Source organism: Lepisma saccharinum, chromosome 2, assembly GCF_977018435.1.
Source record: "Lepisma saccharinum chromosome 2, izLepSacc3.1, whole genome shotgun sequence".
NCBI lineage: Eukaryota > Metazoa > Arthropoda > Insecta > Zygentoma > Lepismatidae > Lepisma > Lepisma saccharinum.
Window position 1 is genome coordinate 180133068 of NC_139230.1, and position 12630 is coordinate 180145697.

A 12630-nucleotide genomic window follows, 5' to 3' on the forward strand; every position below is an offset into this window, starting at 1 on the left:
TGCATAGCCCCTCTACCAGTAGCAACACAGGATAAGACACAACATATAAATTGCCATGAAGGCACATAATTGTATGTGGAGATGATGTGATCTGCACCATGCTCTGGTAACCCTTACCTCCCTCCTCCCCAGTTGCTCATAGGTACCCATTGATTAGAGGCTGGGTGGACACCAGAACTGCTCCATTGAGGGAAATTACTTGAAAAATTCCCAGCTGAAATCGCACACCCCAGGTTTACTGCCTGGCAATCAGATGCTCTAGCAACTGAACCACCGTAACCCACACTCGCTCACTCACCCTCCCCTCCCCCCTTTCTCTACTTAACCCTCTGGAAACTCAATTTTATGTTTTTCATTGTGTAATACATAAAAATCCATACATAAGTATATCCCTACATTAAGACAATTACAAGATGAAACAAACTATTACGTATCACCAGTTATTTTGTGAAAAACTGACAAAGTTTGTTTTGAACCTACTTTGTGCCCAGATGAGCTATTCGGAACTGGGCCTTCAGTTTAACCCATTAAGGGCCAACCATTAAATAATGTAGCAATTGACAAACGCACAGCAGTTCTGCAATGTGTGTGACCCAATTTGAACAAATTTTAGCATAAACATTTTTTGGATCACTGGTATGAGCAGGATAAATTGCTGCGTTAACAGAATGTTGGCCATTAGGGTTGTATTTCTCAAACAACCTAAATTTCTGGTTTCTTGGCTATTTTATGTCTGATAAATGTGGGAATATCAAAGATAAAAATATATAGCTGGATTGATAATATATTTTTTGGATAATGTACAATTTGTATTATTCACTGTGTGTATATTAATATACAGGGTGTCCTCAAAGTACTGTTACCACTACAATCAAACATATAACTAAAACCACATGACAGAGCAGTGTGTTATTTTTTTTCTTTCAAAATGTTTTACAGCTCTTTTTTTTTTATATGCCAGTGCACCTCAGCGTGTGCCCCTCTGGTTGCCCTCAGTATATCAAGGTGATATTCTTCTACCCATACACTCTGCAGCGTATCAGCATCAACTATTTGCACAGTTGCAATGATCCTTCTGTCAAGTGTAAAAAAGTTCTGGAACATAGGTTTGGTGTACATCATCCTTGACCTATCCCCAAAGGGAAAAATCCAAAATAATGATATCAGGAAATTGTGGGGGCCAGGCGATTGGTCTGTCATAGCCTATCCATCTCCCAGGGTAATGTCTATCCAGAAAATCCCGAACATCATTAGACCAATGCAGGGGTGCTATGGGGCAGTAGGGACTGTTCAAGCATATCACAGTAAATTTTCCCCGTAATCAGTCCTCCACTGCGAAAAGTGGGCCTAGAACAAAAATGGCAACAACAATGAAAACTTTTTCTGCTGTAGAACACTTTGCAAGGAACCATATCCAAATAAAATATATCATCAATCTGGCCATCTATTTTTATCTTTCATATTCCGACATTTAGCAGACATAAAATAGCCAAGAGACCAGAAATTTAGGTTGTATGATAAATACAACCCTAAAGGCCAATGTTGCATTAACGCAATTTTTTGTTTTTTTGAAAGTGCAGAAATGCCCATAATGGTTTTATTCTCGTATTTTAAGTTACTTTTTTTTTTAATATTATCAATTGAAGTAGTATAGCACAAATTTTAATCACTTCGAGGCTGTGAAAAGTATTTTTTATAATAAAAGTAAGTGACTGCTTCTGATATAATCAAAAAGACAAGATTTAACGACATATAATTATATCGTTAGATTTGATATATGTAAAAATAAAAATTAAATTTGGCAAATTAGTACATGAATTTACAAATGTGTACAAGCTGATAGAATTCCAACAAATACACTCATTGACCAAAAACGTTAAGCACTCAGAAGGAAAGGTTCAATTTGAACGTCATTTCGTACACGTGTGTACCTTCGATATGTATGTAAATGATCAAAGTTGCAATGATTTGTAATGTCTAGAATGGCCACCAGAGTGCATTAGTTGTCACCACATTATAGTGTTATCAGGCCTGATAGCGTTCGTAAGGCATGTGTTGAGCATCAGTCAGTCAGTGAACACTGTGAGAGGAGGTGATCAACACAGAGAATGCCTCGTAGATGCATCAGGCAGCGTTACCAGCACTTGACGGAGTTTGAAAGGGGCCGTATTGGGAGTCTGCATGATGCCGATTGGTTGAATCGTGCAATTGCGAGGCATCTCGGGCATTCAGATGTCACTGTGGCCCAGATGTTGGCACCAATGGATACATGAGTGCACCTACAGACTTAGTGAAGGATCCTGTCGACCAAGACTGGCCACACCAAGGTAGGATCGGAGTATTGTGTGCCAAGCATTTTGCAACACCCTGTGTCATCCTGCACTATTGGTTGTAGACTGACAATGGTCAGACTACAAGTTCACTATCCCATGCGGAGGCTGCTGTAACTGGGAGGCATGGACTGATGATGATAGTGATGAGTTGTGTTGCATCATGTGCAGCGATAAATCTCCATTCTGCATTACCATGGATGACTGCCATGTGCGAGTATGGTAGTGCCAAAGGGAGAGGACATATCCTGCCAGTGTTGGGGAGAGACACACTGGCATTACCCCTGCAATCATTGTGTGGGGAGCCATTGGGTTTGATTTCACCTCTGGTAGTGGTTCTGATGGCACAGCACTGTGTCACGGACATCCTGCATCCTCATATGTTACCCCTCTTGAAACAGCATCCTGGTACAGTCTTTCAACACAAGAACACTCATCTGCACAAGGTAAATGTGTCTATGGACTGCATGCATTATGTTGAGGTACTCCCGTGGCCAGTAAGATCCCCTGATGTGTCCCCAATAGAACATGTAAGGGATCAGCTCAGAATTCGATTTGCAGGATATCGAGGACCAGTTACAATAGCTGTGGGCCGACGTGCCTCTGGAGAGGATACAAAGGCTCTAAGACTCCATTCCATATTCAATCTGTGCATGTATTACGTTGCTCAGAAAGTAATGCCTCCAATTTTTTTCCAGACAAACCACAGGAGATACAAAAGATCACTCAATACACCATTGAATAAAGCATAGTTTCAGCTGCAAGACACTATTTTTTTATGTAATCCCACCTATTTCTACACACTTTTGCCAGAAATTAACAAGAGCCTGCATGCCACGCTCGTAAAAATCACCACCAACTGATTTAGTCCACTCTTTCACAGCTGTGATGCCAGCATCATCTGATGGGGAAATGTTGCCAATGCAATGCAACTTTCATTGGCCCAAAAAGCTGGAAATCTGATGGAAACAAATCAGGACTGTATGGTGGACTTGCAAGGACAGTCCTCATATCAGCTCGACAGGTCCCTCTGTGTAAGCATTCACGGTACCCACCATGTACAAACTTTGTGATATTCCAGTTTCCTTAACATGGTTTCCAATACATTGAAGCCAATATTCAGCTCTGTGCACAGTTCCCTGGTCATTATTCGCTGATTCGAACGGTTAACAGGGTGGCTGCTCATCAGGAATTCCGGGAATTATGTGTGAATTATTGGCTCCGGGAATTATGAGTGAATTCTACTTGAATTTTTCTCCATAGACTTGAAAAATTACAACTTGCATTAATCCAAATCCTATTCACATTTTATGCAAATAAAAATTATTTTCATAAAATTTTCTTGCTCGCTTCTCTCGCAATTCCTGCTTTGCCTAGTCTTGTCGAGTTTATAACCATAGCTAGGAGGCGGTGGGAATTGGCCCTGGGTTCCGAACTATCTAAATGAAAAAAAAGTTGTAAAATTGATTGATTCATTTGTGGTTTTAAGTCTGATCTGGATCTACAGTTTAATGTGGGATCCGACCTACTGTGCCATATGCCTCCACTGGGTATCAAACCTGGGACCCCTTGATCACAAGGCAACGATGTTACCACTACACCATCGGGGAGGCACAAAAGTTGTGAAAAGAGAATAAAATTGGAGGCATTACTTTCGGAGCAACCCTCGTATCAAGACCCAAGGGAGTGCCACATCCTACTGACATGGGAACAACAGTACGCACATAGTGCACACACTGTTGTCTGTTTGATCTGATTTTGTAATCATTGCAATACAGTCCCATAACCTGTCAACAGGTGGTTTCATTTCATTTCCACCACTCCTAAGTGCTTAATTTTTTTGTCAATTAGTGTAGTTTGCCTGAAATAAAAAAAAATGTTCTGTTAACGCATTGTTGGCCTTTAATGGGTTAAAGTGGAATACAAACACAAGTATCAAGAATCAAACAAAGGGCTCCCTTATGTCAAGGCAACAACATTGCAGATCTACACCACTTGCATTAAGAATGACTAAAACACAAAGATGTTTAATTCAGAAATTTACTCCCTTGGGTGAAATATTCACAAACCTTCAAAAATGTGACATTGAATATTTCCACTGTGCATCCAGCATAACCTTTCCACTATGTTATAGTTGGAGAAGTGGTACTCAAAAGCTATGTTCTATTTTATCTTGCTCAAATATTTTTCTCTTTGGATATATTGATACCATCACTTCCATAAGCATTGTCATCAGGGAGGATCACATGCCCCATGCCTCTCCTATTAAATCTGCCAATGTCCACTGCAACACACCGAACTCCATGGTGGAGTGGTTATCACAGCATGTTTTGATGCCAGGGGTCCCAAGTTTGAATCCTGGCCTGGACATTCTTTGAGAGTGTCGCATCAATTTCATTATATCATCACGATTAACATAAGGTGGCAGAAATGCGAAGAAAATAAAACAAATCAGTCGGGTCCACTGCAACGCACTGGAGTAGAAAATGTGGATATACATCATACCCAGTTTAGGGTAGGAGGAGCCGTTTTCAGATACGAGGACCCTAAACTGCTCCTCCCACCACCAATCTTTCCCCATGCCAGGCTGGGGAGAGAGAGGTATGTGTGCTGGATTGTGGTAGGAAAGGGAGAAAACTAAGCGTTATGCTCATGGGTGTATTATTTTACTTGTTCTCTTGAGAATATCAAACTTCATAGTAAAACATATGAACGGAAAGAGAACAGGCTCAAGTTTTAATTTCCAGTTGGAAGAATCGAAATGTCCATTTGATTAGTCATAATTTGAAGTTAGTCACTCTATAAGGAATATATGGGATCCTGTAAATACTTATTCATAATTTGTTTCACAGATCGGATCTGGCTTAATAATAAACTTAAAAAATCACTTGGGGAATAAATTCATGCTCCCTATTGCCTCTATAGTTTTTTTTTAATGGCAGTTCACATTTCAACATCATTGAAATAAATGTACCTGGTGCAAAACTGTCCCTCATAGCCTTAAGGCGTTAATCACTTAGAGTTGATATCCATTGCCTAATGCAGAAGTTACTTTTGTAACCATGCTTCTGCCCTCAGATATGAATTTTGTTACAAAGTTGAGCCCAACCCTGTGGCCGAGCGGTTAGCACATCGCGCTGCGACGCCAAGGGTCCCGGGTTCGAATCCCGGTCGGGCTTGGTTGTTTGTGAATGTCCATTCATCAATTTCATCATTTCATCACTCATCCCCATCTTCGCAAATTAGCCAAGAGGCACAAAACGCGAAGTAAAATAAACTAAATCAATCAATCAATCAATCAATGTTACAAAGTTGACTTCTTTTTTTCCAGAGCAAGTTGTAACCTCTCCCACTGGTTCAGTGTCTTCTCCAAGTGGTCTCCCAATGAACCTGCGTCCTGGCAGCTCCCTGTCGCAGCCGAGTGGGGGAACTCTTGCCCTCAATGGTCCAGTCAGGCACAGCTCACCCCACGATCCTGGTTACTGGGAGCGGTATGCTCCAAGCTGACAAGAGGATTTTCACCATCAGCATGCAACAACTAATGTGTAAAAGTTTACTTATGACTAAACTGCGGATAATTCAGTGATACATGTGAGGCAGTGATAAAATATGCAGCAATAACACTTTTACTCAGGATGCAAAAAAAAATTGTGCTGGTATTGGTTGTTTATTCGGTGGAGGGGGATAATTTTCCTCAGTATTAAAACCTAGGGACAATGTAGTCAGTTAAGGACATTTTAAGGCAAGCTTGTGAATTTTTTCGAAGATACTTAATATGACTTGTATTTTTTTGTAAATTTTTTCTCTAGGTTGCATATGAACATTATTTTTGATTTAGATATTTTTTGTTCAGTATGCGTGTGAAATGAGGAGCTGCGTGATTTTTAAATTGAAAGACAAGTTCTTCAAAGGCAAAAGTACAAGTTAGTAAGGTTCTACATGCTTTTTGCTGAGTTGTGCAATATTCTTATTTTCTTACACTGCCCAGCACAAAAACCAAAGATTTTTTATAAGCTTTCACCAGCTTGGTTCATCTTTATTTCTCTCAAGTAGTAGTATTTTAAAAAGAATAAATAATAGAGCTGAGCCAATAACAATTCATAATTATTTTCATTTGTTATAAATGGTAAAGTATTAAATTAGAACAACTGATGGATACAAAGAAATTTACTTCTAATACCCCTACAAAATTTACTAAAATGTGTCCTGAAATATGCAGTGGCAAACAACAAGTTTTTCAATTATTATTTTTTTAGTTTACCCATTTATATTGCTCATTGTACACAATTGTCTAGGCATGTGGTACAGATAAGGGAACGTATTTCCTCTGCAAGTTCAGTTATATTGTTCCTTTTTTAACGTTAATTTAGCTGCTTTACTGCAGTTCAGTCAAATTGTAAAAAAATGTGGAAATCATGTTGCATGTTCAGTTTCTCAAACCCAGCAAATTCCTCACAAGATGAGAGTTGGTTTTTCTTCCACAAAGGCAAATTGGGTAAACCCTGGTGCCTGAAATATGTAAAAGTAAGTAGGGTTTTGCAGACATTTGTCATAGATATGAGAGGAACATGGAGTATTTGCGTAATGTTTGTTACTTTCCTTTTCAGTATTAAAGCCTGAATTAAGTCATGGCCATCCTTTACGCACTGGTTTTGTGCAATTGTTCTTAATTCAATTTCACAGATTTTACCCCATGCTGACACTATGGATCTGGTGTCACTTAATTGGTTGTGTGTTCTTCAACCCTGCAGCACCTGAACAGGTAATTCATGACTACTGCATCCTTGGAAGTACTCAGCAATTCAGCTATTCTCTTCAGCAAGGACTCTTATTCCCCTGGTTGAACAATGCTGGGATATTTCAAGAGCAAAGCCGACAGTAAATGTAACCATGGCCATTGTGGAAGAAGTTTATTTTGATCCTCCATACATTCAGTAATCCATCAAATTTCTGTGACAACTTTCCTTCTTTTTGATACACTCCAGTTTGTTATATTTTCTAGTAATCCATCTACAGTTGCTTCATATATTCTTACATCATCTTCAAATACCTGCTTGCAAACTTCAACAGCCATGCCAATGACACAATCTTCTACATTTTATTAAACACTCAGATTGCTAGAATTGTGTGGGATTTGATGATTCAAGATTTTAACCTGAATTATGTAGGAATTCTCTGCAATGATGTAGAAAATTTGCTATGTAGAGATATTGTCAGGAATGTATGACACATGACATTCTGAAATACACCAAATAGCTGTTCACCACAGAGGTATTGTTATAAGTTTATTTTGGCATATCTTCTAGTGAATCATTTATGTTATGACTTTTTTACTATACAGTGGAACCTCGATTTTACGTTTTTCAGGGGACCAAGCTGAAAAAACTTAAAATGTGGGAAAATGTAAAATCGGGGAAAATTTTATAGCAATTTGCTCTATTGGGACCGTGAATATTGAATATATAATATGGGAAAATGTAAAATCGGGGTTCCACTGTGTGTATATATAATCTCCATTTTGTCTTTAATAGTTTCAGCTTCTCTTTCTAATATGTATAATGTGTGAAACTGAACAAATTATGCTACTTAGTTAACATGATAAACTTGTATTAGAAACTTTCAACACACAATGGCATGATGATATAATGATATCCTTGAATGTTTTTTAACAAGTTCTCTATAAACAAAAGATTGTGGTGCACACAGTTGCATCATTGGCCTTGAAAATGTTGAAATTAAGTAATAATTGTAATTCTAATTTGAAAATGTAGAGTTCTTTGTGACAAAGTATTTTCTGCATATTTCACATAACTGTATGTGAAGACTTAGAAGAGTTGAGATAAATTTAACATTCTCAATAAACTTTAATATACTCAATTACTGACAATAAGTAAATTAGTCCTTTATGTATAATGCAATTCTATGTGTTGTTGAAATGAACAATTCGACTAGTATTATTAGTAAGGAACAAACAGGATAGCAAAACATCAATAGGAAAACAATATTTTGGGAGCCATTTTGTAGGAGTTATTGCTTGAGATTTTATTTACTATGTTTGTAGATTTGTGTATGCAGTGTTGTTGTTTTGCCTGTTTTTGCCATTTCAAACAATGCTTTAATTGCTACTGATTTCATCAGCATCAGCTCAGCCCTATTATTTATGCCATATCTCTCATTATGCATATTTTCATTGCATTTGAAAGGTGCAAGTCATTAAAGCATTAAGTGAATGCTGATTAGAGTGTTATATACATTGTATTCTCTGTTGATAAGTTCATTGTTTACTCTTGGTAAAGAAAATTGTTTGCTCTAGAGAATAGAGACCATGAAGGACAGAACTTGTGGTTTGCAAACTTATCCAAGAACTCATGAATGTTGTATAGTGTATAATTTTTTTCTGCAATGTGGCAATCAAAATAACGGAACAATGTGATTGTGGAGACTGAAGGTCCCCCCTCCCCATCTCAGTTCCTAATATCCTAAATTTGGATTATTTAGGAACAAAGTGTAGTTTTCAAAGTTTCGTCTAACATTGTATAAATTGTATTACTAATAAATTGTTGAATTTTCATGTTATGTAATACTAGTGAACATTATTCAGTTCCTCATAGAACCCTTCACTGGATGAGAAAGTAATAATATAGAGATGCATGTGATAGTATCAGGCTTTGTTCTTTAATTGTATTGAAATAGTTCATGGTGATAAAACTAGCCAAGAGAAAGTGGCAGCACATACCTTTCTTTGGTTGTATTTTTGTTTGCAATGCATGAGGATAAACCTATTTAATGCTATGGTTCTTCTGGGCTAGGAAAGTTATGCATGGGAGGACTTAAAACTTTAAAAGGTATCAAAAAATCTTGATATCATGTTGGTCATGCACCAATTATTTCCTACAACTGCTACAGACAACTGATGATCTGATGGGAGAAACTTTTGCCATTCTGTGGTAGTCGTGGAAAATAGCTGGCTGGCCATGCCACCACCATGATTTTGGATCAGGGTTTTTTAATACCTTTTTAGTTATTTTAACATGTTTTGACTTCTTCAATTCATCTTTCCAGTCCTGAAGAAGGGTTCAGGTTAATTAAAAATTTAGCTGACCTTCGTAGCAAGAATGGTTAGCACAACATCCTATGACACCCACAGGCCCCAGGTTTAAATCTTGGCCTGGGCATGCTTTGTGAGTGTCCCTTCATTGATTTCAGGAAGTAAAATAAACCAAATCAATCAAATCCAAGTTACAGCAACCAAATAAAAAAAACAAGAGGTCTTGGTTATTTTGATGATGTTGACATGTGGCATGAAATATCACTTTCTATATGATACACACTGTGTTTATCATGGTGGGTCACGTGGCATGCATGAACATGACCTGTGTATGATAAAGTAACTTCCTATTTTGTGTTTGTTTCAGGACCTTCCATCACTTCTTCAATAGGGGAAACAGATTCCACATAAACTGATGTCACCACGTGATACAATTCTTACACAACCACCTCAAAATTTTGTTTCCCTTGTGGAGATGCTACTTGAACATACTGAAATATTGAGGCAAAATAAGAAAGAATATATTTTTGTGTATTTTTATGAATACAATGGAATCCTGATTTTTTATATTCTGGATTTTACATTTTCGTCTCCACATACATTCACTCTACATGGTCCCAGTCGAGCAAATGGAAGAAAATTTTCTGGGATTTTGTATTTTCCCTAATTTAAAGTTGTTTTTTTTTACCTTGGTCTTGTGAAAAATAGATGTTTCACCTGTATGCAGTTACGTACATGGCATGAATACAAACACTTTGAATGTTTGAATATCCATAATTTGTGCTTCACAATCTAATCCGCAAGACCACTGTTATTCACTGTAGAAAGTCCATGAAACGAATGATGTCAAATTTGATCAAGTCATAGACGTTGCATAAAGTCTTTCCAGTTTTCATGAAAAACTAAATATGCTGACCAAGGCAGTAATTTATTTTATTAAAAACATAAACTAAACGTAACGTTTCAACCTTCTAGCAAGGTCTTCTTCAGACTCTGTATCAAGTACAAAAGTAACAAGATACAAAAACAGGGCATTATATATACACAAGTGAGGTGACAAAAATAAATTTTATAAAGAATATGGAGGACAGAATCAAGAAAATATGCATGAAAGAATGTGAAAAAGAAGGCAAAATAAATAGCCTATGGAAACAGCTGGAAAAGAATGGCTATGAGAAGCAGGATAGACTGGACATAAACAGAAGAAGGAAGAAAAGGGGCAGGGAAGAATTGGAAGAGAAAGAAAAAGAGAGAAGGTTTGGAATAAGGAGTGTGGGGAAGACCACAGAAAAGATATGCAAAGTGCTTAAGAAAGCGGGATATAAAACTTACAGGAAGGGAGGGAGAAGCATCTTAGGAATAGCGAGCAATGCAAACAAGAAAAATTAAAACAGAGAAGAGGAAGAGGAAGGGATTATCTACGAAGTGAAATGTAAAGAATGTCAGTGTGTGTACATAGGAGAAACGAAAAACAGGCTGAAAGACAGGTTGAAACAACATAGGGATGATGTACGACTTAAGAGAGAGAGAAATGCAATATTTAAACACACGAGAGAAACTGGACATGACATAGAGTGGGATGAGGTTAAGCAGATAGGAAGGGAGAAGAGAATGCTAGTGAGAAAATGGAAGGAAGCCAAGGAAATAGAGAAGAAAGGTGAAGAAGACACAATGAACTGGAATGGGGGATTGAAGTTAAACAAAGAATGGAAGAAGATGTTAGAAAGAGTGGAAAGGACAAGAGAGAAAGAGGAGAGGAGAAGGAAGAAAAATGAAGGGAAAAGAGCGTGAGATTAAAAGTCCAACCACATTCTATATGGAAGTAATTGTGTTTAGCCTTTTAGGTGAAAGTAAAGTTGGCAAGTGAAAGTCACCTGCTAGAAAGTTCCAAACAACTTTCTAAATAGTCTGGAGGGAGTAATATTTTTGTATATATAATACCCTGTTTTTGTATCTTGTTACTTTTGTACTTGATACAGAGTCTGAAGAAGACCTTGCTAGAAGGTTGAAACGTTACGTTTAGTTTATGTTTTTAATAAAATAAATTACTGCCTTGGTCAGCATATTTAGTTTTTCATAATCATGGAAACAAGGCTTAATGGTGTTATAATTGGACATTTTCCAGTTTTCATATATTGTAAATCTAATTATCTACTGTACAGACACAGCAATGAATTTCTACGAGTGCCTTGTGACAATACAAAAGAGCTAATCTTGATTTAATCACCAATGGTTCTGGGTTCAACTCCATGTCAGGGTGTAGACGTTCTTTTGTAGTTGAAATGATCAGACTTGACATTGAATGTCTGATGCCATGGTGGCCAAGTGTATTGAGTGATTATCTCATGATTTGTGTACCAAAGGTTATAGGTTAAAGTCTTGGCATGGCTATCTCCCCCCCCCCCCTTGATCAATTTTATGTAATCATCATTGCAATTAGGTAAAAAAAGTGACAAAAGACACAAAATAAGACATTAAATACCTCACGTTGTCAAATGTTACCAAATTGCACACTTTGTAGCGTTGGTGCTAGATTCCTGTGGATAAATGTGCCTGTAGTGGAATGTTGATTTTATGTTTTTAAGGAGAACAAGGTGAAAAAAGTTTGAAATGCAGGAAAATGTAAAATCTATGGCTATTTTTGTTACATTTTGTTCTATTTCGACAATGGAAATTCATGATATAATGCAGGTCCACTTTGGGGAAAGATTGTTATTGTTTTTTGAGTGCTTGCTGTACTCTGTCAATTGAAGAACTGGACCAAGGAATGGAATTGGAATTAAAAATCTTTATTGTATTTTTGTTGTTTTACATAGCTTTTCTTCACTTTTGGCTAATTGTGATGATTAGATGAAACTTACGAGATATTTACAAAGAGCGTGCATTCTCAGGCTGAGACTCAAACCCAGGAACTTTGATGGCAACATCGAAAGTCGACTACTTAACATGCTTGGCCACCAAACTAGACAGATATTTTTATTTTCTAGTCATAGTCAATCTGAAATTTAATTAATTTCTTTTTTTCAGTATTGGTGATAATCAGGTACATCTAAACTCTTGTTTCCTCTTACTAATTACACTGGTTGGCAAATTGGAACTTTTGTTTTTCCTCCCTGGTAAAATTTAAAGTGATTCTTATATATTTTGAGGTCTTGATTCAGAATCTGAAAACAGTTTTCCTCCTTCACCCACCAGTTCTGAAATATTTCACTTTCAAAATTTCCAATGCATTCAATGAGAGTCGAATATGAC

General features: G+C 37.2%; 1 protein-coding gene across 4 annotated transcripts in view; it reads left to right on the plus strand.

Annotated features, from left to right (window-relative positions):
• The window catches only part of Magi (membrane associated guanylate kinase, WW and PDZ domain containing protein magi), a 180583-nt gene extending 172903 nt beyond the window's left edge, over positions 1-7680 (plus strand). For all 4 annotated transcript variants that reach the window (XM_083117760.1, XM_083117762.1, XM_083117764.1 and 1 more), the window contains one exon: positions 5662-7680. In XM_083117760.1, the coding sequence (XP_082973886.1) occupies positions 5662-5837 (176 nt within the window). In that variant the 3' untranslated portion in view covers positions 5838-7680. The remainder of the gene's footprint in view (positions 1-5661) is intronic.
• Positions 7681-12630: the final 4950 nt, after the last annotated feature.